General features: G+C 36.0%; 3 protein-coding genes across 4 annotated transcripts; 1 reads left to right on the top strand and 2 right to left on the bottom strand.

The window, feature by feature from the left end:
* LOC136800048 (neurofilament heavy polypeptide-like) lies at positions 1–27,557 on the bottom strand. 2 transcript variants are annotated; one of them, XM_067056664.1, is made up of 12 exons: positions 21,305–21,404; positions 20,257–20,669; positions 19,645–19,851; positions 18,347–18,788; positions 17,877–17,969; positions 16,898–17,024; positions 16,250–16,344; positions 15,906–15,944; positions 4,823–4,956; positions 4,052–4,158; positions 2,495–2,616; positions 1–110 (listed from the first exon to the last, which is right to left on the bottom strand). In XM_067056664.1, exons 2-11 carry the CDS (start codon positions 20,650–20,652, stop codon positions 2,589–2,591), a joined length of 1,668 nt encoding a protein of 555 aa, XP_066912765.1. In that variant the 5' UTR covers positions 20,653–20,669; positions 21,305–21,404; the 3' UTR covers positions 1–110; positions 2,495–2,588. The 2 variants fall into 2 exon arrangements, with proteins under 2 accessions (XP_066912765.1, XP_066912766.1); XM_067056665.1 differs by lacking the exons at positions 1–110; positions 2,495–2,616; positions 4,052–4,158; ... (5 more) ...; positions 18,347–18,788; positions 19,645–19,851 and adding exons at positions 24,706–24,722; positions 25,651–25,679; positions 26,066–26,131; ... (2 more) ...; positions 27,263–27,296; positions 27,482–27,557 and having other exon boundaries at positions 20,557–20,669; positions 21,305–24,254.
* On the top strand, positions 9,952–13,818 carry LOC136800046 (uncharacterized). The gene is made up of 3 exons (XM_067056663.1): positions 9,952–10,730; positions 11,283–12,215; positions 12,748–13,818. Exons 1-3 carry the CDS (start codon positions 10,050–10,052, stop codon positions 13,465–13,467), a joined length of 2,334 nt encoding a protein of 777 aa, XP_066912764.1. The 5' UTR covers positions 9,952–10,049; the 3' UTR covers positions 13,468–13,818.
* On the bottom strand, positions 21,554–22,828 carry LOC136800045 (eukaryotic translation initiation factor 4 gamma-like). The gene has a single exon (XM_067056662.1). The coding sequence runs from the start codon at positions 22,826–22,828 to the stop codon at positions 21,554–21,556; it is 1,275 nt and encodes a 424-aa protein (XP_066912763.1).

The following is a 27,557-nucleotide window of genomic DNA, read 5'->3' as shown; positions in this document are numbered from 1 at the left end:
TGTTAATCCTCGTCTTTTGGAATTCTCTTAACATTTTGTAATAATGATACACAGGAAAGAATGAAGTTTGAAGGACTGCATCGTTGGTTAAGTCTTCGAGACCATGAATCCTTAAATAAGAATGAAGAAATTATTTTTTACAGTTTCCCCCAAAACGCAGTGCCAGCGGCGAGCGTGCGCAATGAATTACCAACCTTGCGGGGAGTTTTTCGCAGTTAGTCCAGGTCAATGATAACACAATACCCGGCTCGCACCCAGTTTTTATTTTAAGAAGATGAATAATATTCACATCGATGAGAAATTCAATAGGAACCTCTCTGTTGTGTGAGACTGGTGACGGTGTTCAGTCATTGTCTATGGTTATATAGTTGGATCTCGCTAATTCGAACTCGAAAGGGGATTCTTCTTTGTTCGAATTACAGAGAGATTCGAATTATAGGACGTATTTCAAAAGTGGACTTCTTGATGAGGATTGGAAACAAGTTCGAATTATAGAAATATTCGAATAATAGAAAGTATTTCAAAAGGGCTTCTTCTTGATGGGGACAGGAAACAAGTTCGAATTATAGAAACATTCGAATTATAGAAAGTATTTCAAAAGGGCTTCTCCTTGATGGGGACAGGAAACAAGTTCGAATTATAGAAATATTCGAATAATAGAAAGTATTTCAAAAGGGCTTCTCCTTGATGGGGACAGGAAACAAGTTTGAGTTATAGAAATATTCGAATAATAGAAAGTATTTCAAAAGGGCTTCTCCTTGATGGGGACAGGAAACAAGTTCGAATTATAGAAACATTCGAATAATAGAAAGTATTTCAAAAGGGCTTCTCCTTGATGGGGACAGAAACAAGTTATAGAAATATTCGAATAATAGAAAGTATTTCAAGGGCTTCTCTTGATGGGGACAGGAAACAAGTTCGAATTAGAACATTCGAATATAGAAAGTATTTCAAAAGGGCTTCTTCTTGATGGGGACAGGAAACAAGTTCGAATTATAGAAACATTCGAATAATAGAAAGTATTTCAAAAGGGCTTCTTCTTGATGGGGACAGGAAACAAGTTCGAATTATAGAAACATTCGAATAATAGAAAGTATTTCAAAAGGGCTTCTCCTTGATGGGGACAGGAAACAAGTTCGAATTATAGAAACATTCGAATAATAGAAAGTATTTCAAAAGGGCTTCTCCTTGATGGGGACAGGACAAGTTCGAATTATAGAAACATTCGAATAATAGAAAGTATTTCAAAAGGGCTTCCTCCTTGATGGGGACAGGAAACAAGTTCGAATTATAGAAACATTCGAATAATAGAAAGTATTTCAAAAGGGCTTCTCCTTGATGGGGACAGGAAACAAGTTCGAATTATAGAAACATTCGAATTATAGAAAGTATTTCAAAAGGGCTTCTCCTTGATGGGGACAGGAACAAGTTCAATTATAGAACATTCGAATTATAGAAGTATTTCAAAGGGTTCTTCTTGACAGGAAACAAGTTCGATATAGAATAATTCGAAATAGAAAGTATTTCAAAAGGGCTTCTCCTTGATGGGACAGGAAAAGTTCGAATTATAGAACATTCGAATAATAGAAAGTATTTCAAAAGGGCTTCTCTTGATGGGGACAGAAACAAGTTCGAATTATAGAAACATTCGAATAATAGAAAGTATTTCAAAGGGCTTCTTCTTGATGGACGGAAACAAGTTCGAATTAAGAGAACATTCGAATAATAGAATATTTCAAAAGGGCTTCTCCTTGATGGGGACAGGAAACAAGTTCGAATTATAGAAACATTCGAATAATAGAAAGTATTTCAAAAGGGCTTCTCCTTGATGGGGACAGGAAACAAGTTTGAGTTATAGAAATATTCAAATTATAGAAAGTATTTCAAGAGGGCTTCTTCTTGATGGGGACAGGAAACAAGTTCGAATTATAGAAACATTCGAATAATAGAAAGTATTTCAGAAGGGCTTCTTCTTGATGGGGACAGGAAACAAGTTCGAATTATAGAAACATTCGAATAATAGAAAGTATTTCAAAAGGGCTTCTTTTTGATGGGGACAGGAAACAAGTTCGAGTTATAGAATAATTCGAATTATAGAAAGTATTTCAAAAGGGCTTCTTCTTGATGGGGACAGGAAACAAGTTCGAATTATAGAAACATTCGAATAATAGAAAGTATTTCAAAAGGGCTTCTTCTTGATGGGACAGAAACAAGTTTTGAGTTATAGAATAATCGAATAATAGAAAGTATTTCAAAAGGGCTTCTTTTGATGGGGACAGGAAACAAGTTTGAATTATAGAAACATTCGAATAATAGAAAGTTTTCAAAAGGGCTTCTTCTTGATGGAGACAGGAAAAAGTTCGAGTTATAAGAATATTCGAATATAGAAAGTATTTCAAAAGGGCTTCTTTTTGATGGGGACAGGAAACAAGTTCGAGTTATAGAAACATTCGAATAATAGAAGTTCGAATAATCGGGAGTTTACTGCACTTACTTAAAGCGTGTGTCATGTTGCAACCAAAAGATCGGTTTCGGTTTCTCAACGCTCAAATCGAACGTAGCCTGGAAGGTAAAGCTTCCTCGGTAGTTCACCAATCCAACATTTCACATGTCAAACTGCAAAGAAAAAAGAAAACATTTCGAGTCGAACAGATAAATGAAAGTAAAATAAAAATTCTGTGAAAAAATATTGTATCTATATATACCAGAAAAAAAGATTACGCTATTTGTTGCTGATACCATGGAGGTAATAAAGATAGATAGAGAGTCAATGCCTTTTGTTCTATTCTGATTTATCATCGGAAGCAAACAGCTCTTTGGTTGCTTTGGGAATAAGATGATTAATTTTGGGTATACTCGTGGGAATATTTAAGTTCTTAAAAAACTGAATAAAAAGATGTTGGATTTTTAACAACTCTATTGTGAGATAATAACTTTGTTGATCAAAATAAGAAAAAGGTTGCCGTAACAAGAACAAAATCCTATTTTTCTAAGGGTCCCCTCTCATAAAATCATCGATAAATTTCAAAAAGAATTCTATATTACGATTAGGTAACCTTTTAATTAATCATCCATCAGAATTTGAAAACCCCCTCCCTTTTAGACGTAAAGATTTATAATGAAGAAATTTTCAAGGAAAATGTGCTGAAACTCTCAAAATTAGCACTATGTTCGCCCAAAAATACATCGATATGAAATCATAGAACTTTTGTAACCTGACTTTGAGAAAATTATTTTGTTATCGCGTTCGAACAAGAACTTTTTGCATCATAAGTTTATTTCAATCAGGATAACATTCTCACTTCTGTTCTTATAAATTTACATTTCGGATTTTTTTGCTTCCAATGATGGTACATCAAAGAAAAGCCGCTTTGAATAGATTTATAAAAGATTTCAACGATCATTTAGGTCATTACCGAGACGTTTTCTCTCCATCTGTATCTTTATTACCTTCATGCTGATACTATGGCATTTAATTCTGAACCTAAAGGTCTGTCTCCACTTTGCGCGAAAATGAGCAAAAATTTTTTGTCAATCCTTTTTGCCTGCAGAAAAGATTGCGTCATTTAAAAGAGTTTTAAGCGAAAAAAAAACTAAAAGTTGAAGGCAGTTCAATTGAATTCAATTGAATTGCCTTATTTTTTAACCGACCGCAATGAACTTACAAAAACATTATAAAGTTTTCGCTTATGTCGCGCGAAAGTGGAGACCAGACTGCACTGACCTTTATATATACCCTAGACCAAGTTTCTCAATCCCGGCCAAGCAAAATCTTTGATCGGAGTTTTTTGAAAAGTGATATCCTAATGGCGGCACTACTCAATAGCGGTGTAAATGCATCGAGAGTGCTAGATCTACTTTTCTCGAAAACTTTTGATGATGTAGCGCCGTTAGACGTTAATTTTTAACACTGCAATGGCTTCTTTACGGGTACCAATTCAAAAAAAAACCTTCGATCAAAGATGGCGGATATAACTTTCTCCAGGGATATATAAAGGCCAGTGGTTACACGTTATCCTTTTGAAAAGAAAGAAAGGTACAAGGAAGTAACCTATGGTCGGTGAAGTTTACTTCTCCTTGGCTTCGGCGAACAACTTCGTATAAGTCCATGATGAACGGTTGCCAGAATGAGAACAATCTCTTCAATTCTGATATCAACTAAAAACGAAAGCGTTGATATATTTTTATATATTATTCATCTTTTAGTAGATTTTTCTCAAAGAGGCGCCACTTTAATTGAACCCTAATTCTCTAATCCACTGGATCCATGTTAAGAAATAAAGAACTAACTATAATTTGCTACATGTTTTTTCATGCTAACGCAACCTAAGCCTTAGCGCAAAGTAGTCTATTGTAGATTTTATCACTTTTGATTTATCATCAAATGGACTGTTCCATTAAATTTCCATACAGGAGGTTGGACGAACCTTTACAAGGCAAAAAAATATTCTTTAGAACCCTAGAAATTTTTTTTTCATGCCTTAAAAGTGAGGGTGAACGAACTAAAATCGGTCTTTTACTCCCTGAAAATTTTAGTACAACCTCTTACCTCCTTGGAAAAATGAAAAAATACTCTTTTATACTCCCTTGAAGTTCTTCTCCTGTGACCCCCAGGAAATGTACGTCCGCCGGGAGATATATCCTGGGGCTTCACCGGAGAAGAATTACAGGGGAGTATAAAAGAGTATTTTTTCATTTCATTAAGGGGTAAAAGGTTATATTAAAATTTCCAGGGGTAAAAGACTGATTTTAGTTCGTTCACCCTCACTTGAAAGGTATGAGAAAGATGGATATAAAATGGAATGACCCAATGAAAACTTACGTTTGACACTTTAGTCATGTCTGTGTATTTTTCGCTTAACTTTTGGTTGGAGATAGATTGTTCTACACAAGAGTAATACCATTCATCCTGGGCGGTTAAACTCTGTGCACCTTGCTTGAACTGTTTTGTGTTGTCTATTGTGAAAGAGAAAGAGAGAGAGAGGGTGGAATATGGAAGCATTTTGGTGATAGGTGAGACGGATATAAAACTTGTTCACATTGAAAATTTGTGGGTTGTTACTAAAAGGAGGAACAAGAAGTAACGAGAAGTAACGAGAAGTAACAAAAGTAACAAAAGTAACGAGTAACGAGAAGTAACGAGAAGAAACGAGTAGGTAACGAGAAGTAACGAGTAGGTAAGGAGTGCTTAAATAGAAGCAACGAGTACTAGACCTATAAGTAACGAATATTATAGTCGTGAAATTGACGCTCCATTGTCTTGCTTTTGCCACCAGTCAATTGTTTTGAGGTCTATGACGTCATTGCTAGGTTTACTATTCGGGCACCTATATCTCGTGACTGGCTTGTCTGTTTCCTTTCAAATTTGGCATGTGACACCTTGACAATAATGCCTTGAAATTAACCTAATCAGTTCTTGTCAATTTTGGTGATGACGTCATAATTTAGGCCTTTTTGGTACTAGAATCCGGGTACCTATATCTCGTAACTGGCTTGTCTGTTTCCATTCAAATTTGTCATGTGACACCTTGACAATAATGCCTCAGTTATCATTTGGGTCCTTTATGGTACTGAAATGACAATTATATTTCTCGAGCACCACTTTGTTTTTAGAACAGAAAGAGCACACATAAAAGTGCATCTATAGGAAGGTTGATACAGTAAGAAGATTATCCTTTGAAATCAGGAATACTTTTGGTAAAACAACTTGCAATTTGACTAGATGAAAAAGTACAAAGGTAACAGAAACTGTAAAATAAATACTAATCTACTATTTTAATCTTAGTAACTTAATCTTAGTTATCATTATGAAATAGCTTTTGATTATTTGAGTTTTCTTTTGAGATTTCCAGACGTTAAAAGATGCTAAAAAAGAAGTCGAAAAATTGGTAAAACAAAACCAACCATCCCACTCAACAATAAAATGGCTTTTCGGATTAGTTTTATCGGAGCTTGGTGAAAAAGAGTTAACGGAAGAATGAGTGTTCTTCTTAAAGGAGAAAACTCATTCTTTCGTAAACTCTATTCCCTCAAAGATGACCCTGTTCTTGAAGATCTGTGTTACCGTTTATGTTCTGTTCGTAGTAGTCCTTCGTGGAAACAATTCTTGAGCTGTCTAAAAGCTCGTCTTTTTGTGGATATCCGGGAGAAAACTTCTCAAACAATTCTAATAAAATCTTCTTAAGAGTACTTGTGCAAATTTTTAGGGTCATAGGTCGTCCAGATCAGGTTTTATTACTTTATTGTGAAAAATGACATAAAATCCAGCAAAAATCGCTTGAGGCTACAAAAATAAAAAAAGCTTGGGGTTAATGGGGTTAAAACGAGAAAAAGGGAAACAAACAAACAAGCCAGTCACGAGATATAGGTGCCCAGATTCCAGTACCAAAAAAGGCCCAAATGATGACGTCATCGTCAAAATTGATAAAAACTGATCATGATAATTTTAAGGCATTATTGTCAAGGTGTCACATCCCAAATTTGAAAGGAAACAGACAAGCCAGTCACGAGATATAGGTGCCCAGATTCCAGTACCAAAAAGGGCCCAAATGATGACGTCATCGTCAAAATTGATAAAAACTGATCATGATAATTTTAAGGCATTATTGTCAAGGTGTCACATCCCAAATTTGAAAGGAAACAGACAAGCCAGTAACGAGATATAGGCAGCCGGATTCCAGTACCAAAAAGGGCCCAAATGATGACGCCATCACCTAAATTGACAAAGACTGATTAGCTTAATTTCACATCCCAAATTTGAAAGTAAACGGAGAAGCACAGAGAACCAAAGATAAATGACAAGAGAAAAAAACAAAGGTCCTCTTACGCACATTTTTTATAAGAACGTCAAAGCTTTTGGTGTTCTCGACATTTTAGATTGAAGCTTAAAAACATGATTTTAAATTTCTTATTTTTCTGCGAGTATTTAGAGTAACTTTGGAAGAAATAATGTTCTAGTGCCCGTACGTCTTGAAGTGTTCTCATATTTCTTATTTCTGACCTCGAAGCCTTATGGTTAAGAAGATGTTGTGTTCTTATCGAGAAAAAAACTTACTTATAACATAATATAAATTATAAAGGTATGCAGTAATTGGAAACCACAGGCAATGTTATTATAGCATATTAAAAAAGTCTTTTGTACCATCTTGTGAAATGAAAATAAGTTGTTTTTTATAAGGAGCCTTTACTTGGCTCCGAGCCTGGAGTTTCTTATTTTTCCAGACAATTTCAGGCTCAAAGTTCCTTATCGAGTTCCTTATTTACTTACCTGCTAAAATTAGGCTTGCTAAGTATATGTATAAACCAGCCGAGGCTGGAAGGTCAGCCAATAGAGCTTAGCTAGATAGCTTTAATAAGTGGGTTAACAGATGTAAGAGATGCACTGAAACAGAGTAGACTAAATATGTTGAATAATGTACAAAATGTGAAACATTTGATAACTTGATTTAAAATTATGTAAAACAAGCCTGAGAGCTCCTCCCACCCCCCCCCCCCCCCACGAGAAGCTCAAAGTATACTTCTCTTTAGCATTGTGATTGTCCATATAGTACGTACGCAAAGATTTTCCAAATATTTGACACCCCCTCCCCCCTTGTACGCAGAGAACAATAGAAATGACTTTGTTTAAACAATAGATGTACGCTTTTGCTAAACCCCCTCTCCCCCCTTCACTGTGTACGTACTATATGAATGGCCCCTCCAGTCTGGGTAAATAAATTTTGTAGTTTAGTACCGTCAAGTTACACAACATGCACACAACCATCTTGAAGACTTTTCTGGTCGCAAATGATAATCGAAAGCAAAACTTAAAATTCATAACTATGCGGGGAAGCTCTTTTTTCTCCCGTTTTGCTTTAAACTCGCTTTTGATTGGTCTATGAATTTGGGCGATTGATTTACCGCCTTGGCGGAATAAACACACAACCATAATAAATAAATTCAACAGGGCAGCGGTGTAGCAATTAATTTCAACTGGGAGAGTCCTCTCTTCTGTGCCAAGCACTGGTAGTATTTTTTAAACTTTAAAACAATGTTAAATGAAGACCAGATTGATCTGTTTGTTATGGCTGTGCAAGTTGTGACGAGAGTGTGCATGTTGTGTAACTTGACGGCAGCCCGCTTTCTGCAAGTCTGATAAGAGATATCTATAAACTGTTATCGCCATTCATTCCATTCCATCATTCAGTCAAAATGTGCGCCAAGGTTAGAAAAGGTTAGAAAAACACAATCTGCGCCCGGAACTGCGTGAAAAATAGTTTGATCAATTTCAACAAGAACTGTATATATTCATATTAATATAAATGATGAAACTCCAAAGATCATTTGTCATAATTTTGCAAGTCCAATAATAGGAGATGTGATGTCATCATTTGGTTCCCGTCATCTGATTTACGGTCAGCAGGTAGAGCTGGAGAGTCGGAAAGCTTTTCTGCTGCTTTGCTGGATTTCCACTGTCGACCTCTGCCCGCTCTGTGTTTAAAAGTTTTCAAATCGAAGTAGAGAACCGCATGCTAATGGAGAGTAAACCGAAAACACCAGTTTATCCACGGTTTCTCAATTTTAAAATTCGGATCAGTCCACACGAATTCCCTTTCAACAAGATGTATAGCTGCTTCTTAACAGAAAAATATTTTCGACTGACCGGCCGAACGACTCCCACTTTTTAAAGTAAAAATGACGGGAACCAAACAGTTTTTTGCGATTCGCCTTTACTACAAACACGTCCAAGTCCAAAAAAGCACGATTGCATCCAGTCTTTATATCAAATTTATACAATAGCTGTACTTTTGTAACTTTATCAAATTCCAATAACATTATAACACCATCAATCCCCCTAGAGGCAAACAAGAAAAATATGTTTTTATTGCAAAAACTATTAAAAAGCAGCAGTAAAAAGTATCAGAAAATTCAACATAAACAAAAACTTGAGCAAATAAAACGGCTTTAAACCTTCAGAGGATGTAGAAAAAGAATCCCCTTGATGAAAATCATGTGTTTGATTTGCCGAGTTAAAAAAATAAATGACAGAAATTGAAGCTTGCAACAGATTTACACTGGAAATACTTTGGTACAACACTGACTTATCACAATTTACTATCGCTTGAGCCGCCATCTTGAAACTACATTATGGTCTGTAAAAACAACGCACGCTAAAAGTACCCAAAAAGTTAACCCGATCGGAAGAAAGTTTAGAAATCAAACAAAGTGAGATCGATCGGGAAATCGGATTTTTTTTTTGCCGTCTTATGATGATGGAGGAACTGGAAGAAAATTTTACCTATTTGAATGCTCAGCTTAGGCTGACCAATAAGTATAAAATGGGCTAAAGTACAGAAAAAGACGTTCATTGAATGTTATTTCCTCAATATTTTGTCATCTTTTTGTTTAGGCTTTTGTGAATGTGTGTAAATTTAAGTTAAACTCTCTGTTCCTTTACTTATTCTTTTACTGTTCGTTTTCTTATTCTCAGTCGGACCAGTTCTTTAACAATTCCTTATTTCTCGGACCATTTTCAACCTATAAAGTTTCTTATAAACATGTTCCTGAAAAAAAACGTGTTTATGAAATTCTGTTTGTTTGTTCGGTTTATAAAGGAAAACAAAACCACAAAATATCTTAATGTCTTACTGTTTTTCTTATAAGAACATCCAAAATTTTTGAAACCTCGGAATGTTCTTAACTTTTTGAGTTTTAATGTTAAAAGTTTTTTAACATTAACTGATTTTCACCATTTCGTAAGTAATTTTGTTTTAGAGCCCGCAAAGCCTTGAAATGTTTTTAATTTCTTCTTGGTAATTTGGTAATCGAAGCCTTATCTTAATATAATATTTTTTGTTCTTATGAAAAAGAGACCTTATTAAAAAAAATAATTAATGAAGATCTCGTGGTATGACTATATAATTGACAAAAATCTGTCTATAAAGCAAACAAGATCATTTTTGAACTATCACTTTCTCTATTTTGATAAAAAGGCTGTTATATGTGTTGTTTTTTCAATAACTACTGTTTTGTCTATATGCAAAAAAAGGAGTTTCTTCAAAAAATATAAAATGGCATCACAATTGAATTTACACCAGAAAATCATTGCATTGAAATCGAAGATTATCGATCCTTCCAAATGCTTACCATGGACGTCATTATACCATCAAATACAAGCAAATGCTCAATCTACCATTGACAAACAGAACCGAAAGTTCAATCTCGGGAATGGTCAACTATTTACTGATCCCATTCTTGCCGCTGATAAGCTTCTCCTTAGAGAATATGCTGATTCAGCATTATTTGACACCAACCGCCACAATCCAATATTCATCCCTAATGTTTTTCAATCCAACCAATACGCGAAGAAGGATTCAACCGTGCATCTCCTCGACTACGATGTTGATATAAACACTCTCAAGAAATGTTTGGATAATTTGAAGAAGGATTCGCCAGCCTATTGGTTTACGGGAGAACTTCAAGCTTTCTATGATCTCCAATTAAACAACTCTAGCGGTAATGAAATCAACGCAAGAGAATTCTCTTATTGGATCTTGAATGTCAAAATCATGTATCTTTTGATGGAAGAGATTGGCGATCAACCGATCCAAACTTCTTCCTCTCGTCAACCAATTCTTAACGCTCTGACTTTACCATCAACAACAGAGGATAACAAGACATTCATCCAAGCATGTATTCAGGAATTGGCTTCAAAATCACCAGGAACAAAACTGGAACAGACTCTCAAAAAGGTAACTTATCAATTTTATCAATCTTCTGAAAAATCCTTTAATACAAGCACAGAGAGATTTGTATTTAAAAACTTAATAATCACACCCCTTCAAAGAGAGCAATTAACCGATAATTGCATCCTGTAGAGAGCAAGTAGTCGTTAATCACACTCTTCAATGACGGGCCAATGTTTACAAAATTGATTTTAATGTTTTTCTTACATTTTTTTTTATCGAATGTTTTAATTGCATTCGAAATTGATTTTGTGAAAGAAAATCTATAAACAACGATAAAAGAAAACATAAAGAGAAAAGAAAAATATAAAACTTTCAGTGCGATATACTTTCCTGACAGGGAAAAAGCAGTGAAACCGATTGTGCGATTAGCTCGTAATCACATGATAACTCGTAAAATTCGAAAATTGCACTCGTGATTTTATTGTTTCGAATTTTCCTCGTCCTTTCGGACTACACTCGTGCAATTATTCTCGAATTGCACTCGTTATCATGTGATTACATATACTAACCTCAATTTGCGAATTGAATTGTAAAAATCTCTTATTTTATTTCCAGACGTTAAAAGATGTTAAAAAAGAAGTCGAAAACTTGGTAAAACAAAACCAACCATCCCACTCAACAATAAAATGGCTTTTCGGATTAGTGCTATCGGAGCTTGGTGAAAAAGGAGAACACTCATTCTTCCATAAACTCTATTTCCTCAAAGATGACCCTGTTCTTGAAGATACTGTGATTCTCAGTTCCATCAATTTTCTCACCAATGTCCAAAAGAAAATGCATCAGGAGATTGACGTCCTTCTTTTCTCGTGGACCAAAAAATTAATCATAGGCGTTGAAATCAAACGGACACTGACTGGGAAAGCTTTTGACCAGTTGAATAAATACCATACACTGATAGAGGGAAAATTGGGTGATCAGTTGGGGCACGGCTGGACGTATCATCCAGTCATATGTGTTGGCACGGATGATCTTTCCTTCAACAATCAACATTACATTGACCAAGAAACAGATTTGAAATGTTGGTTATCCACCTTGCTGGCAAAATATCCTACCGTTTCCTCTGGAATACCTTTCATCCCAGCAGTAAATCAAGTCAAAGACCTCCTGAGAATCATTGTGTTTGCAATTCATGCTTCAAAAACAGCACCCATTACCAGATCAAACTGGGTGGAATATATCTCGCAAGCCATCGATACCGTCTGCACCACTGACAACATACTCTTTTACAGTCAGCGTCAACTTCCCATCATGAAGACAGACACTTCTGAATTCGATAAGATCATTCTTTTGGCTCCCTACGGATGCGGAAAGTCTTTCATCCTTCAGGAAAAAGCAAAGCAATTGAGTGGAATGGCAGAGTACAAAGGACGTGTTATGTATGTCATTTATAAGGAAACTTTAGAAAACCTTCTTGAATGGAGGTTGAAAGATGAATTGGAAAAAGAACATGGAGTTGACGTCTATGGATACAGAGACTGCTACGGAGTGGTAAGTTGCGTTTTGAATCTAGTTTGATTCATATTCTAAATCGAACCATATAAAAACGGCTTTGATTTATTTATCGCCTCCAAATTTTGTAACAATATATTGTTTTATTGATTACAAACGATAGTAGAATAACTGATAAGAACAGTAAAAGTAAAAGAAAATTGAAATCGTGATAGTTTTAAGACTGCAAACTAGGTTGTCAACGCAGACTCATGATTTGCTTATTGCGTTATTTTCATTCGGAAAAAACGAAAAATTTTCTAGTGTAAGAAAAAATTTAAAATTTAATAAATATTTGTTTGTATCAAAAAAATGAAAAAAACTTTATAAAAACACTAATAATGCTCTGATCTACACTTAATACTGTAAATCTTTAAGCTTACTGGTCTTATTCAAAGTTTTTTTATAGTCAGAAACGAGTGTAATTTAAATTTTATCGTGCATTTTTCCGTAATAGACTTTTAGGATCCTTTCCATGCAAATGAAGAGATAGTTTACTTAAAATAATATTTTTATTTTATTTTACAAACAGTCCGGTGAAATACATAAAGAGGAAATGGAAAAGCTGGTGAAGAGGATTAAAACGAAAAACATCAATGCATTATTCATCGATGAATGTTACATTATCGATGAAAAAAGGAAAGAAATGGTAATGAAAGTCAAACAACACGTTGATGTGATATGGATTGCATCGGATGGATACGGTCATCAGCGTAGTTTAGAAGGTTATCTTTCGGTGTATGACGACTTCATGAAATTTGAACTTGACGTGAATTTAAGAAACTGTGAAAGCATAGTAAAGGAGGCATTAAGCTTTGAAGAAAAAGACAGTTCAGGATATAAAGAGGGTTTAGTACTTCCACCACCAAACCACCCTGACGGTGAGAAACCATACCATTCCGGCTCTTTTGAAGATGCCGTGAAAGAAATGAGAAAAATCACGAACAATGGAGTGCTAGTGATATCTGATAATCTTCCACCATACGAGGCTGAAGATCTTCAAACATTGAACACGTTGAAATTGAAATGGAAAAGGTATGGAGAAGATAAAAACGATTTCAATAAAGGTGAAAGTCCATATCAATATCTCAAAGACGGAAACATTTTATTAGTTGATGACCATGAATTAATTACGGGTTTCGAGTGGGACAACATCATCATCCTCGTGAAAGGAAATATTGTATTTGGTATTGATGATCACCCATGTAATATGATCATGAGATGCACGACGAATCTCATGCTTGTTGAATAGTAGAATCTTCAGATGAAACCAGTAGTGATGTTTCAGATGAATCCAATAGTGATGTTTCTTCAGACGATTAAACTTAACAGACTAATACTCAAATAATTAATTATAATCGTTGAAATTTGTACATAGAATTTTCGAGATAATTATTTGAGTTTTTGATACTGTTTATTATTTTAAGGGAATAAATATTTTCTTTAACGAAATGGAGTCACGAATTGCATCATTATTCTGAAGCGACATCGTTGTTCTTATTGGCTCTAAGATTTGCAATCTTTCAGGAAAATGTATGGAAAAGAGTTTCAAGGTTAAAAGCTAAACATTTAAAGAACATCCGAAAGATACAATATTTCTCGACGTTCTTATAAAAAACATGTAGATTATTAACATATCTTACATTTTTTTATTTTTGTTCATTTTTAGTAACTATTTGGTTGACAAAAGCAAGACAATGGAACGTCAATTTTGCGACTAAAGTACTCCTTAGTTAGGTCTAGTACTCGTTACTTCCATTTTTAAGCACTCGTTACTTCTCGTTACCTACTCTTTACTTCTTGTTACTTCTCGTTCCTCGTTATAGTAACAACCAAATTTGTGACACGGCCAACACTGAGGGTGCTTGGGGTGGAAAGGCGTCAAAAATTGCTTATAATAAGGTCGTATTATAATAGATGTTTCAAGATGCTTCTATAGGCATATGCAGGGTAAGTTTTTAATACCTAAACAATAGAGCCATTGTTTAGGTAACAGAAATTTAGCATGCATATGCTTATAAACGTTATGCTTATAAAAGAAAAGACATGTAGCACAGAACAGTGTGATTAATTACGTGCGTCCCGTGCCCTCGTGGGTCGTGCCTCGTGCGTCCCGTGCCCTCGTGCCTTCGTGCCCTCGTGGGTCCCGAAAAAAATTACGTGGGTACCAAAAAAAATTGCGTGGGTAGTTCGTGGGTACCAAAAATAACTACGTGGGTACCAAAAATAACTACGTGGGTCCAACCAAAAATTACGTGACTGAGTCCAACCAAAAATTACGTGGGTCCTGAAAAAAATTACGTGGGTCCTGAAAAAAATTACGTGGGTCCTAAAAAAAAAACGTGGGTCCTGAAGATGATTTTGTGGGTCCGGAAAATGATTTCGTGGGTCCAGAAAATGATTTCGTGGGTTCAATAGTCACGTGTGTCTTGTAATAGTGTGGAATCTTCTTTGGAGAATTTGTTGGGATAAATTTGAGAGTTTAATCGGATATTGTTCTCCTTAAAGCTATACTTTGAGACAACATACGATCTCGCCAAAATGAAAACACCATTTTTGAATACAAATTTCCAAAAATAATTGACATTGAATATTAAAAATTTTTATACTAGGGAAACGTGGCACTATCAGACTGTCTTTGTGCAAAATTTCAAGTTGTATTTCAGTGTGATGCTTGAGATATGAGAGGATTTCTAATGCCAAACTTTAATTAAAATCTTAAAAAATCCCTGCCTATTTCAGAAAGTTCTTATAATTAACACTATATCCATCACTTATAATAAAAAAGAAAGCCAGCTGATGAAAAGTAAATAGCACGCGTCTCACATTTTTCTCTTTTTTCAACCAATCAGAACACTTCTTTATTTAGTTTTGGTTGTTTCGAAGTATTGCTTTAAGGAGAACAATATCCCTCTTTAAGTCCCAGCCTGGGTCATATTTTTCGAAAAGATGAGTCCAAAGCAGGGTCCAATTTTCGAGCTTTAGAGGCACACTTCCGTCGTAATTTTTTTTGGGACGTACGTAATTTTTTTCAGGACCCACGTAATTTTTTTCAGGACCCACGTAATTTTTTTCAGGACCCACGAACTATCTATCAAGGCTTCGGAGGCATGCACGAGTAACAGTTTCGAATCAAACGGCATACGAACCTGTCTGTACACAGACCCAGTATCTACGACTAATTTCAAAATTTATTGCCGTAGAGGGCCTGTTGTCATTGTCTTTTCTTATTTGAGATTTTTCAAACCGACCGCTGCGATGGAGTGTTGATGAGAGAGGGGAGACACACGATGAGAGAAGTGTTTATAAATCATACTTCATCGTAGAGGTCTCCGTACGGGAATTTTTATATCAAACAGACAATGCACACAGAGTGTACTACGAAGCGATAAACGTGAGATACACTCTGGTGAGTACATCTGAGTGATAACATACGAATATCCACGACTTGAAATCTTGAAATGAAAGAGAAGCGCGAAAGATTGATGAACTAAAGGGGGATTGGGCTTTTCCAGAAAGCAATTGATATGGGGGGTGGAGGATATAACATTTTTTGGAAATTTACCCCCCCCCCAGACAAGCATCAGTTGACCCCCTGGACACTCAAAATTACCCCCTGGACAAGGCAAATCTAGTAGATTTTTCACTACATTTTCTGGAAGAGCCCATCCTAAAGAAAGTGTTTCTTACGATAATTTCTTCCCACAATCACATCATTAAGAGAGTCCCCTGAAATAACGAAAAGAAACAGTACAGTATGTTTAGGTGTTTAGAGTTTCGTACGCTTCACAGGCTTTTAATAGGTAGCCTTCTAAGGATGTTCTTGCAGATAAAGTTACTGCTGGTAAAAATCAAAGCCCATATAAATATAGACTTCAATGAAAATACAGAGGTCATACCTAATGTAATAAAATGGAGTCTCCATAACTAGAACACGCACGAGGAGCACGTAATTTCGTTCGAGTTGAGGAAAAGTCGAGTTATGGAGTAAGATTTGACCATAAAATATGTTGTAGTTAAAGAGACATTCGAACCTTGATGTTTGATGAGACAGTGAAAGTGCTTGAACTTCGGGAAATTGACCAACAGTGTGGCGTCATCGAGGTCTTCCACGGTAAACGAACCATCACTGAGAAGAGAAAATGAAATTAAAAGTTATAAAATAATTGTGGGTGAAAGAGTCAGAAGAAGTTGAGCTGGTTAATGAACCATTAACTAAAGTCCACTCGCTTTGTGCACTAGAAATTATTCTCGAGCGAATTAGCTGACACGGTTTCCACATGGTAAAAAAAGAGTGACCATTCAAAGCGGAAGTATCTAATTCATATTCAATAGGGGGGGTTTCATGGTTGGCGGAGGAGCGGAATCGGCCCTTTTTTCGGACGGAGTGGCGGAATTCGGCGAAAATTTAGACGGAATTACGGAAATTGGTTTCTCTGACGGAAACGGAAAATTAGACAATTTTAGTGCGGAAAAACGGAATTTAGCAAAAAAATTTGCGGAATTTCGGAATTGGTAAAAGATATTCAAAATTTGCGGAATTTTCGACAAAAATATTGAATTTCAAAGGAATTTTCGGTGACGGAATTTTGGTTCAATTCAAGACGGTTTGACGGAAATTGGAGAAAAAATTGGCGGAATTGCAGAATCGGGTACCCCCTGAAACCCCTCCCCCTCAATACCTAGCCTGGAAGTTGTGTTTCTTTTTCTGGATGGGTGGCGAGCTCTCCTTCATTACTTTGGTTTTCGGTTTCCGGCTGGATGGCATGTTCATTCTTTTACGCCTCTTCTTTTTACTGGAACTCGTACCTGTAGGAACAAAAGAGGAGGAACGTCATCTAAATACACATATCAACGTAGTGGCGCTTTTGGTAAAAATACAAGGAAAATTCGTCTCGACGACGGTATAAAAAAAACAAGTGTAAAGGCAAGTCTCCACTCTCGCGCGCTTCGATCGCACGTTTTCGAGCAAAGCTTCCACGCTATTGGTCAAAAAGTGAACGAAACAACTCCATTGGCGCGATCTGACGTAACGGTTTTTTTCGAGAGCGCGCTAAATTTTTATGACGTAATCTTTTTTCCAAGCAAAAAGGACTGAAGCCAAAAAGTGCGATCGCAGCGCGCGCAAGTGGAGACCAGTCTTAAGAGTGCGCTTGTAAAAGTGCAAGATACCCTTGCATTAAGGCGATAAATTAACGTCACAATATAATTTAAGATGTTTGAATCAGAGACTTGAGAAAAGGTCTATAAAGTTTTGGCGGGAATTTGCGAGAAAGAGTGGCACCTTCGAGCAGATAGCTATCAGAAAAAGGAGCCTTCAGGATAAGACTTACTTATTTAACTTTTAAGTCTGCAATTATGGACAAAAGATCTGTAGACTTTTCAAACATTACTCAATTGTGCGAAGAAAAGCCTTTTTGACACTTTGGAAATTCCCCCAAATGAACCACATTCTGGACTTGTCACCAAAACTCTCCAAATCCAATAAAAACAACATTGGCTTTGGTAAAAATGGGTTTTCAAAGTTTATTTTGAAATTGTTATGCATTTTTGAAAGTCTACAACCTTTTGTTCGTGATTGTGAGATGAAAGAGCTTTGAGCGTTTGATTTTAAGCTATTTGACGAGAAAGAAACTAACAAGCAAAAATTATCCTGCTTACGTTTTTCTTCAGCTATCGGGAGTTGTTTCATGGGCGTTTCAAAATTATCGTCGTCCTTCTCATAGGCGATTGTCGTTCGAAGTGTCTTTTCCACTGAAAAATAAAAAATGAAAACAACATTACGTCTTCTGTGCTTCAGCAAGGTAGAACCAGAACTCCTATTACGGTTTTTACTGACTCAATATATATCCCGCATCCATTGACCCCACGAAGAACCGCGAGACTAATAGTATACAAATAAGGTTAGTTTTAAAAGCTAGGCAGCTAAATACACCTTGTCAGGCGCGTGCCACTTTATCATTTAATTTACCACCCTAAACTCGATCCAATCCTTTTTTTACAGTTTTTCTATTGTCTTTTAGGTGCACGGTAAAACGGACAAAAAATGCCCGCGCAGCAATTGGCGGCTACTGGCGAAAAAGTGTAATACATGAAAACATAAACATAATAAGCATCGCATAAGGGCGCACCTTTGGGCGTGGTAAAATCATCTATAGTCTGGTTCTTAGTATCTACTGTTTGGTTCCGATCATCTTCCTTGGAATCCAATGTCTTCTCAACAACAACATTTTTCTCCATATCGACGTCATTTGATTCAACGAGGCTTGTTACCACGTCATTTGTTTCGACAATGTTCTTGGTAAAGCCGTCTGCCGTTTCTCGAATGACGGATTTTTCAGCATCGTAGACAGTTTGACGCACGAACGATTTGACGAGACGTTCATCAGTTGTGATCTTTGTAAACGTCGATTCTCTCTCAAGTACCGTATCGGTTTCAGGAAGTTTTTCCGTTTGATCGATATCGTCAGCCGTATCTCGACGAATTTTCGGCTTCGATGCGAAAGGATCGGTGACGTTTTCAAAATCCATCGCGTCTTCTTTAGTTGGTTGATTTTCTTTCTTTTGTTCATTCTGTTATGTTAAAAAGGAAGAAGAATCTGTTTAAACCATAGAAAACAAAAGTCTTTTATTACGGCGCATATAAAGAACAGAACACAACAGGACAGAAAAACCCACCCTTTTGGCGTGAAATTTAGTATCAAAAATTTAAGGAATCGATTTAATAATCCATTAGGTCAGGGTACGCTACCTCTTTTCTATAGGCTTTGTAAGAACACACTGTTCAGACATTTATGACACATTCATTATCTTTTGATAAAACAAAGACAATAATTACAGTGTGTAAAAACCGCTCTCATCCATAAACTTTGCAGGGTATCTCGCTACGCCTATGTAAACTGTACATAAACCATCGCGTAGATGGTTCCAATTAAACGATTCAAAGGACATCACTTAACATTTGCTTACACTATATTTTTAAACAAACTAAAGAACAAGTTTCTTCTCATTCGCGGGAGCACGAAATTTGAGAAAGTCTATTGTCGATGTTGCATTGTCAGCATAGAAGAGCGCTCCCTTTCTATATCATAAAAAAGAAAGTCTTCAAATGCAATATCGACTGTTTAAAGGTTTTGTTTTTAAATAAAAGTGATATCATTTGCTTAATCGTCAATTTTAATTCACAAGCTTTTTCACATTGGATTGACATAGATGTGGAGCAAGATTGGTCGGAAAGATGAAAAGAAAAACATTTTTTTGCTTATATCAGCATAATATAACAATAGGCGGACACTGTCCCGATATGAAATATGTGTCTGATATGAAACAGGAACAATTATGTGAAAACAAAACCTTTAAATTAATATTTTGTTATCTTAAGTGAACAAAAAAGTAAAATCAACACAGTTAGTTTTTTTTGTTATCTTACATGTGATTTGTTTCGCATAGATTTGTTTCGCATAGATTTCCTTCGCCCGGGAGTTGTCGATAATTCGCTAGTGGTTGTGTGATGAACATGTGTTTGATTGTTACCGTCATTTGAAGACGACGTCGTTGACGGCTTGACGGAAGTCGTATGTCGTGAAGATCGTCGTAATTCGGTCGTTATCGTTCCAGAACGTTTTGAAGGTGTTTTCTACAGAAAGAAGAATACTTTTAGGACGCATTTGAATGAGAGAAATTACTGAAAATATTATAAGTATTTTAGGCGTACAAACTTTCGCGAGCATAAACATTCGCGAATGGCCCTTTCTAGAATTTTTAAAGACATTAACTTTCGCGAAAAGAACTGAAATTCGCGAAAGTTTGTCCGCCTAAAGTACCCTTTAATTATACCCTTTCAGGCCGATTTCTTGACAAGAAAGCTGTGGAGCCTTGTTTGCGCAGCAATGACATTAGCAATATTGAAATAAACGTTAATAGTTTTATGTCACAAGAAAGAGCCACTATACTTCATTATTGGACAAGTATAAAATTGCAATGAAAATAATTCAAGGATGTGAAACATTCACGGAAAGAGTGAAAAATATATCAAATTCACCTTTCTAGCAGATCTCCTGAGTGTTTGTTCACCTTCATCAAATTGTTTTGTCAGATCTTTAGTTGGAGTTGCATTGTTCTGGGGCGTTGATGGTTTTTGACCAAGACTTTTCGGTGATTGACCAGGACCTTGTGGTTGTTTCAAAGGACTCTCTGTTTCACCAGAATCTATGGAAGTTTTTAAAAGACTCTTTTCGAGGCTAGGTAGATTTTCTGTACTTTTCGGATGTTCAACAGGGCTTGTAGATTCATTTTCAAAAGTAGGAGATGATTTTGCAAGGGTTGGTGACACTTCTTGGAGTTCAGCTATCGATTCATTATTGTCGAAGTTTTGGAGGGATTTCATATTAGTGGTGATTTCAGAATCTTCCATTCCGTCAGGCGCTTGCACGTCCATCAAAAGTTCTGTCGGTTCTGCAAATAAAAAAGAGTTAATTCAGAAAGTAAATTCTATAGTAAAATCAATTTCTCTTTTTCAATGATAAGGATATTATCTTTAGTGGATAGATTTTCTTTACGCAAATCGAAAATCAAAAATTTTGGCGTAGACAAAATTTCACGAATCAGCTTATTTTTTCACCTTCATTCATTTTCCTAACGGTTTTTGCAAAAATTCTGATTTTAACTTCAGATTGTTGAAGTTCTTTTGAAATCTTGTTTTTGCTTTTTATTTTTTCACTTTTAGTTTTTATTTCCTTCAAAAATCCCTCCTTAAGTGAGAATGAATGTGTGAGAAAAGAAAAAAAGTTAATTTTGGTGTTCATAATAGTTGAACAACAGTGATGATAATTGAAAAGTCACGAGAAACTGAACACCTTAATTAAAGCGGGAACTAATTTTCGCCAACTTATTTTTGGGGTGCGAGGGTACTAAATTGGCGCATTTTAAGGAACTAATTTTCGCGCTTGACATCCACTTTTTGCTGAAATTCTTCTATATTCCTAGGGGTTTTGGATAATTTTCAGAAAAAATAGCATTTGGCAGACTAATTCGCGGTAGGCACCCAACCGCGTGAAAATGAGTTCCTTAAGGTAATCAAAGAGATGTACCTCTATCAGTTTGGTCTGCCGTGGCAACAGGTGTAATTAATTTTCTTTAGTTGGTAGATTATATTTCTGGAGCATGTTCATCACCATTCTTTGAATCTCATCTTTTGTTGAGATGGAAAGATTCTGCAATATTGGTGTTAGCTTGTGAAACTGCTAACTGGCTCATGATCTGCTGAACATTTCGTTCTTCAATGTTTCTTCATTAGGAAGGGTAGGGTTGGTTCTCTTTAGCAATGGAAAAGGTCTGCTTCAGCAATAGCTTGAGAGACTAAAGAACTTGCTGTTTCTCAAAACAAACGAAGAAACGTCTACAGGCAGTGTCTCTTTAGTGAAGGTCTTTTCCATAGTTTTCGACGTCTTTGTGGGCTCTTCTACGAGAAGAGTTTCTTTAGTGAAGTTCATTTCCAACGTTTTTGACGTCTTCTCCATCTTTGAGGGCTCTTCAACGACAAAAGTTTTGTTTGTAACTGGCACCTCGTTTGCTCCAGACAGTATAAACTGGTCATCAATATTTTCAGCAGATCCAGGAGTCTCAAGCGATTGACTGGTGTGATTTTGGGTTGCTTTTTGCTTAGTCTCAGTGACAACAAATGTCTCATTGGATGTGGTCTCCTTAGTCGATAGTGGAGGAGCTTTTGGTGTGTTTTCAGTTGACACCAAGTCATCTAAAGGAATAACCATCATTGAACTATTAGCAATGGGTGGTTTAAACACAAGAGTTTGTTCAAAGTTGGTTGAATCATCAATGCATTTTTCGTTGCCAGCCAGAATCATATCTTGGATGGTTAACCTTCGATCTTTGTTGCTTTTTGCTTTCTTACTTTCACTTTGGTCGACTTTCTCGAGAACAATTGTCTGGTTTTTCGGCTTATCGTTGAGTGAAGACTGTTCAGTAAGAGACCGTTCGGTCGTCGAGGGTTTCGGTGGAATAACGAATGTCAACCGTCGATCGTTCTTCGGTTTCTCGGTAACGTTGGTTTTCTCAGGTGACGAAGGGTTGACTAAGGGTAAGTCTGACTTGCTCAGAGTGTACGTTTTTCTGCGATTCTGTGAATCCTTCTTCTCATCAGCGACTTTATATTGGCTTTGTGGGTTAGTATCCTCATTTTGAATTGACGATTTAGTGTCTGTGTTGAGTATCTGAGGTGGTGATCCTCCAGGCAATGTGTTGATAGGGAGAGGTTTGACCGGAGACGAGAGCTTGGTCTGGAGTGATGTGTTTGTATTAGTTGAATGTAGAGGTATATTTGATGAAAATTGTTTTGGAGGAGACGCCATTTTGATATCATTGATTGTTGGATTTTCATCCTCTTTTTGTTCCATCAGCAATTTAAGAGGGTTGGCTTTTGGTGTGGCAGTTGTCGGGATACAAAGTTGTGGTGATTGACTGCTTGCCACCAGCTCTTGGCTGGAAGGTGCTATTGAGTTTTTCTTGGGAGACGTTTGGTTAAGCCTTGGAAGTATGGTTGACACTGAGGGTAGTTTGACCGGTTCAGCCTCATTTGATAACTTTATCCTTTTCATGGGTACAGATGCGAAAGCGGAAGTTTCACCTAACGAGATTCCAGTCGACTTGGCTTCACTGACCGGTGCTGTTTCTGGTCTTTTCTTTGAAACGCTTCGTTTTGGTGTTACCAAGATGACATTTTGTGATTGTGAAATTGAGTTGATGTCTTCATTAGGGGCAAGCTTATCATGTGATAAAGATGGTGTTTCATTTGATATGGATGTGGCAGTCTTCCTGGCGTTTTCTTCTGGGTGTGACCAAGATAGGAGTCTGAGTTGCTGGAATAGAGATTGTTTTAGTTGGTGAATCACCAAGTGCGATTTTAGTTATATTGCTGATGTTTGGTGATTTTCCGAAAGTTGAACAATAGTCTCTGTAGCTGCTTACTGGAGTTGCGGAGAATCCTTTTTGTATTTGAGTACTTGATTTTGGTCCTTCAGTACTAATTTCAGTTTGTGCTTTATCTACAGGGCTATCCACACACATCCCTTTGAAGTCCTTAATAAAGGGAGAGCCAGTAGTTTCATTACTCTTGTTAGCCTTAGGTCCAACATTGATATTTTTGAAATCTTCAAGGAACGAGGGTGTTTCTGTAGAAGGGGCTACAGGCTCTGCACCAGTCTCGATGTCAGGTGTGACACAAACAGTTTGATCTGGTGTAACCAAATCACTTGAGTCGGCAAATTTGTCACGGAAGTTTGCTTTTGTTGGCGTCAACTGAAAACCTTTTTTGTCAATGTTAGTTTGATTTTCAAGAGGATCATCTTTGGTGAGAGTTTCTTGATGAGCTTCCAAGCTAGTTTTTGTGTTACTGGATGGGCTGATAGCAGCAGACATGTTAAGTTGATTTAACATCAGTTCTCTTTGGTTCTCATCATCTGTAATATTCATTGAAGCCTCGCTTAATATGGTAATGTTATTAAGTTCAAGAGCGATCGCCCCTGGAGGTGGGTCATCGCTTTCTGATGGTGTCTTATGACTTATGAGCTTTGCAAGAAAGTCTTTACCAGAGACTAAGGAGGATTCCGGTGGTGTGTCAATAGCATTCAAGATCTGGTTAATAGTGCTATCTTTCTTTGGTGACTTGTCTTTGGTTGATTTAAAATTGCTCAAGAAGTCAGCAGAAGAGATTTTTGTTTCTTTTTCAGCTTTGGTACGGTCTAGAGGGAAAGACACAAATGTTTCAGAAGCCTCGTCCATAACGTCATAGTTATTGAGGATAGTTTTATTGTTGTTTACATGTGGTGATTCACTGTGTAGAGATGGCATCCCAAGAGTCGTGTCCATTCCATTTTTTGTAGTTGGCTTGTCATCAGAAAATAATTTAAAGAAATTTTGAATTTTTTGAGTTTCATTCAAATCATCCCCACTGGGTGAAAGTTCTGTTAGTCTGGTTAGGTCCATGTCGTGTTCAGCGTGAGACGTCTTATCCAAGAATTCAGTCTATGAGAAAAAACAATAATAAGGAGATAAAAATGAACCAGTAATCATTTCTTCATTCTTTATCAACCCTACTATAGGTCACTCCTTCTAACAAATTATATACCATATCACTTCGAATAAACACCCTGGGGTTCACCTTTTTTTGGATTTTAGGCAGTAGGAGTGTTTACTCGAGGGGGGAGCAATTAAAAAAAGGGCCAATTATCAAAATAATCTTCAACCCTAGACAAAGACCTTTTGCTTAAACACAAGACATCTCCATTATAGTCTGAAGTCTGAATAAACCTAGAAAGAGTTATAAAATTATAAAGGAAATGTAATGAAAATACTAAGTCAAGCTGACAAACGAAAATAGAGAAACACAAGTAGAAATCAATTTCTGATACACCTGTACGTGTTGCAGAAATAATAATATTGAGGTTCAGGGAGCACAGAAGGGTTGTAAATTCACCTTTTCATCCTCTTCGTCTAAAAGTAAACAAAACAACGTCGATTAGTTCAGGTGTGTTAGTCTACACAATAGACAGTTCCAGGCTTTTAGGCCTTACTCTTGGTCTATAGGCACTGCTATGGGTTGGCCACTAGTCACCCCACCGAGATTTCACCTACTTAAAGGATACGTTCGAAACAAAGAAAGATATGTCATAGCCTAAAGTATGTTTTTAGCTTAATGATGGAAAAATGTTTAGTTTGTTTTGAATTTTTATTGAGTATGATATAAAAAACTAAATCTATTGCTAACGGTTCCTCAAATTGAATTAATGGGTACTTTAATCGGATTAATTTTCACGAGATTAAATTTTCGCGATTTCGCGAATTTTTCCCATTTTCGCAAAATTAAAACTCGCGAACACGCGTGATTAATTGTATTTTTGGGGGAGAAACTAGTTCCAAGTCTCCATTTATGGCAAAAAATGGCTATTTTCAGCTGTTTTCTGGCTTATTCGGGAAATTAGATCTACGCGAAATATTTTAAAACTCTGACTCGCGAAATTAAATCCAGAAAATTTCGCAATTTTTTTAGCTCGCAAAATTTAATCTCGCGAAATTTAATCCGGTTAAAGTAGTAAGTCTTAAAAAATAGCAGAGGTACTCACAGTAATCGAGTGGGGGGGGGGGTTGGAAAAAATATCAAAATTTAAGAAGCGGGCAGGGGGGCCCCCTTTTTAGAATAAAAATGTTCTGGCTGGAAAATTTTTGTAAAGGAGTCTAATACAGCAAAAATTAGGACAAAAGAGGGAACTTTCAAAAACATTTTCCCAGAAATTAATAAGCGGGGGTTGGAATAAGAATGTCCTGGGTTGATAATTTTCAAAAAATTAATTGGGGGGACGGCTATTAGGTACCTGAGAGTAAAAGAAAAATCCAGCACTTGAAATGAAAAACCGAGACACACCTTTTTCATGACTGTCTTTTTCAAAAATCCTGTAAATAATTGGAAAAAATTAGTTAAAGTAACTGTAACAAATGCAAGCTACAGGAAATAAGAATAGAAACATGACACATTTTCTCAAAGTTGCTAGATATTATAATAAAAAGTTGAAAAGTGAAGTTTTTTTGGAAAAACCTATTCAGGATGTAACAAAGTGGCATGTTTACTGCACGAAGTCTGGTGTAAAAACTGATCTTTCGATATAAGGCTCTATACAAAATGAATAAAATGCAGACCAGAGCGGTCTTTATAATATATCGCACAGGACTGCTCAAGAAATATTTTCCCTCAACTGTCATGAAACAAAACTTTTCAAGTTCCATTAAGCATTGTAAATGAACTCTTCTGAGGGAACCAGGGTTGAATGAATATAGCTTACTTCACACTCCTGTAATGGTCAAAACTAACTCTTTTACTTTTCCGCCTTGGTTGGAGATTTGTTGATCTATGGATAAAGATAATATACAGACCCTATAATATGAAAAACCATTGCTTTACTTCACAAAAAATGAAAATTGACATTATTTTATTACCTTAAAAAATATTTATGGTTATTGTGTACTTAAATTCATTAAAAGGTGATCATTTATTAAAGCCAGGTAAAACATCGAATTGAGGTCTGAATTGCTTCGAGGTTAAAAGTGTTGAATTTAAGAATTAAAACAAATATCTATACTTTTTATGCAACAAGTAAATCATAAAAATTGGATTGCTTTTGAAAGATCAGCAAGCAGCTTCATAATATGTATATACTGGCTTTAATAACTATCTGTCAAGGTGAGGGTCCTACATCAAATTAAAAGTGTGCTTATAGATCTGTTCACTAAATACAAAATACAAGATCATTATATCTTTCCCATGAAGATCAAGTTATGCTTATTGGTAATAAACTTTTCTTTTGTTTTGGTCACATTTCTTTGGAAACATTCTTTGCATCATTGCCAAACAAAATAATTCCATATTTACCCAGTGGTGTCATCCTAAAAATGGGAGAAAATATTGTTTGTTAGTGATTGTACTTTTCCAAAAGTCACTTTTATGCTTCTAATGTTTAATATTTTATTTTTATAGAACTTCGACTACAACATTAGCAAAATGTTGCTATTAGAATGTATTATGCTGCAAATCTTCTAATTTATCTCATGAGAAGGAGGCATGTATAGCTCAAACCAAGTATGGTTATAATAAAAGTCAAATACAAACGGCGAAAAATCAAACATTACCTGTTGATTTCCAACAATTGTCTTCAAACACTACAAAAATCAAAGATAGTTTTATATAATAGACTGACTCAGATCTAAAATGTATATTATACAAATTGGTAGAGCCTTCATCTTTCAATTCAAAGGTGTTAGGTTCCATAAATCAGAGAACGAGTAGCTTGGATAGGCAATAGGTAACTGAGCGCTGACAGAGTAGGTGTAGCACTAAAACAAAGCAATCAAAGTCTCAGGTCTAACAAAGTAAAAAGAAAAATTAAGTTTGATTTTGTCACTTCCTTCGTTCTCTCCTAATTTAGAAGTATATTGTGTATAAATCTAATAAATCAGAAAAAATTGAATAGAAAAGAACTTACACTACGTCTACGAGATGCTCTTCTTGAGCGCGCTCTAAAATGGATGGACAAAACAAATAAGAAAAACAAGCTACATGTTGAATGGACCTATATGTACCTGAAAATTGATGTTGACAAGGAAAAATGAGTTCTCAGTTTCAGTAGGGGCATTTATTGGGTATCATTAATTTTTAAGCAAATACAGGAACGTATCAACTGAATCAAATAAAAGTTGTATACCTTTCTTCATTATCTGCCATTTTCTTTAACAATACTCACATCGTCATTTCTAAATTTTTAAGTAATATTTTTCTCT

Source organism: Clytia hemisphaerica, unplaced genomic scaffold (assembly GCF_902728285.1).
Source record: "Clytia hemisphaerica strain Z4C2 unplaced genomic scaffold, Clytia hemisphaerica genome assembly, whole genome shotgun sequence".
In the NCBI taxonomy this organism is placed as follows: Eukaryota; Metazoa; Cnidaria; class Hydrozoa; order Leptothecata; family Clytiidae; genus Clytia; species Clytia hemisphaerica.
Note: the sequence above shows the minus strand (reverse complement) of the source record. Positions and strands in the feature narration are given on the sequence as shown.

What these genes read in the sequence shown, in the direction of transcription:
- LOC136800048 (XM_067056664.1), bottom strand. Translation starts at nt 20,652, where the DNA reads ATGGACGTGCAAGCGCCTGACGGAATGGAAGATTCTGAAATCACCACT. An exon ending in CTATGCGAAACAAATCACAT is followed by an intron (nt 18,789 to 19,644) that starts GTAAGATAACAA and finishes TTAACATAACAG; the next exon opens with AATGAACAAAAGAAAGAAAA. An exon ending in TGATTTTACCACGCCCAAAG is followed by an intron (nt 17,970 to 18,346) that starts GTGCGCCCTTAT and finishes TTTATTTTTCAG; the next exon opens with TGGAAAAGACACTTCGAACG.
- LOC136800045 (XM_067056662.1), bottom strand. Translation starts at nt 22,828, where the DNA reads ATGAAAAGGATAAAGTTATCAAATGAGGCTGAACCGGTCAAACTACCC.
- LOC136800046 (XM_067056663.1), top strand. Translation starts at nt 10,050, where the DNA reads ATGGCATCACAATTGAATTTACACCAGAAAATCATTGCATTGAAATCG. An exon ending in TGGAACAGACTCTCAAAAAG is followed by an intron (nt 10,731 to 11,282) that starts GTAACTTATCAA and finishes TTTTATTTCCAG; the next exon opens with ACGTTAAAAGATGTTAAAAA. An exon ending in ACAGAGACTGCTACGGAGTG is followed by an intron (nt 12,216 to 12,747) that starts GTAAGTTGCGTT and finishes TTTTACAAACAG; the next exon opens with TCCGGTGAAATACATAAAGA.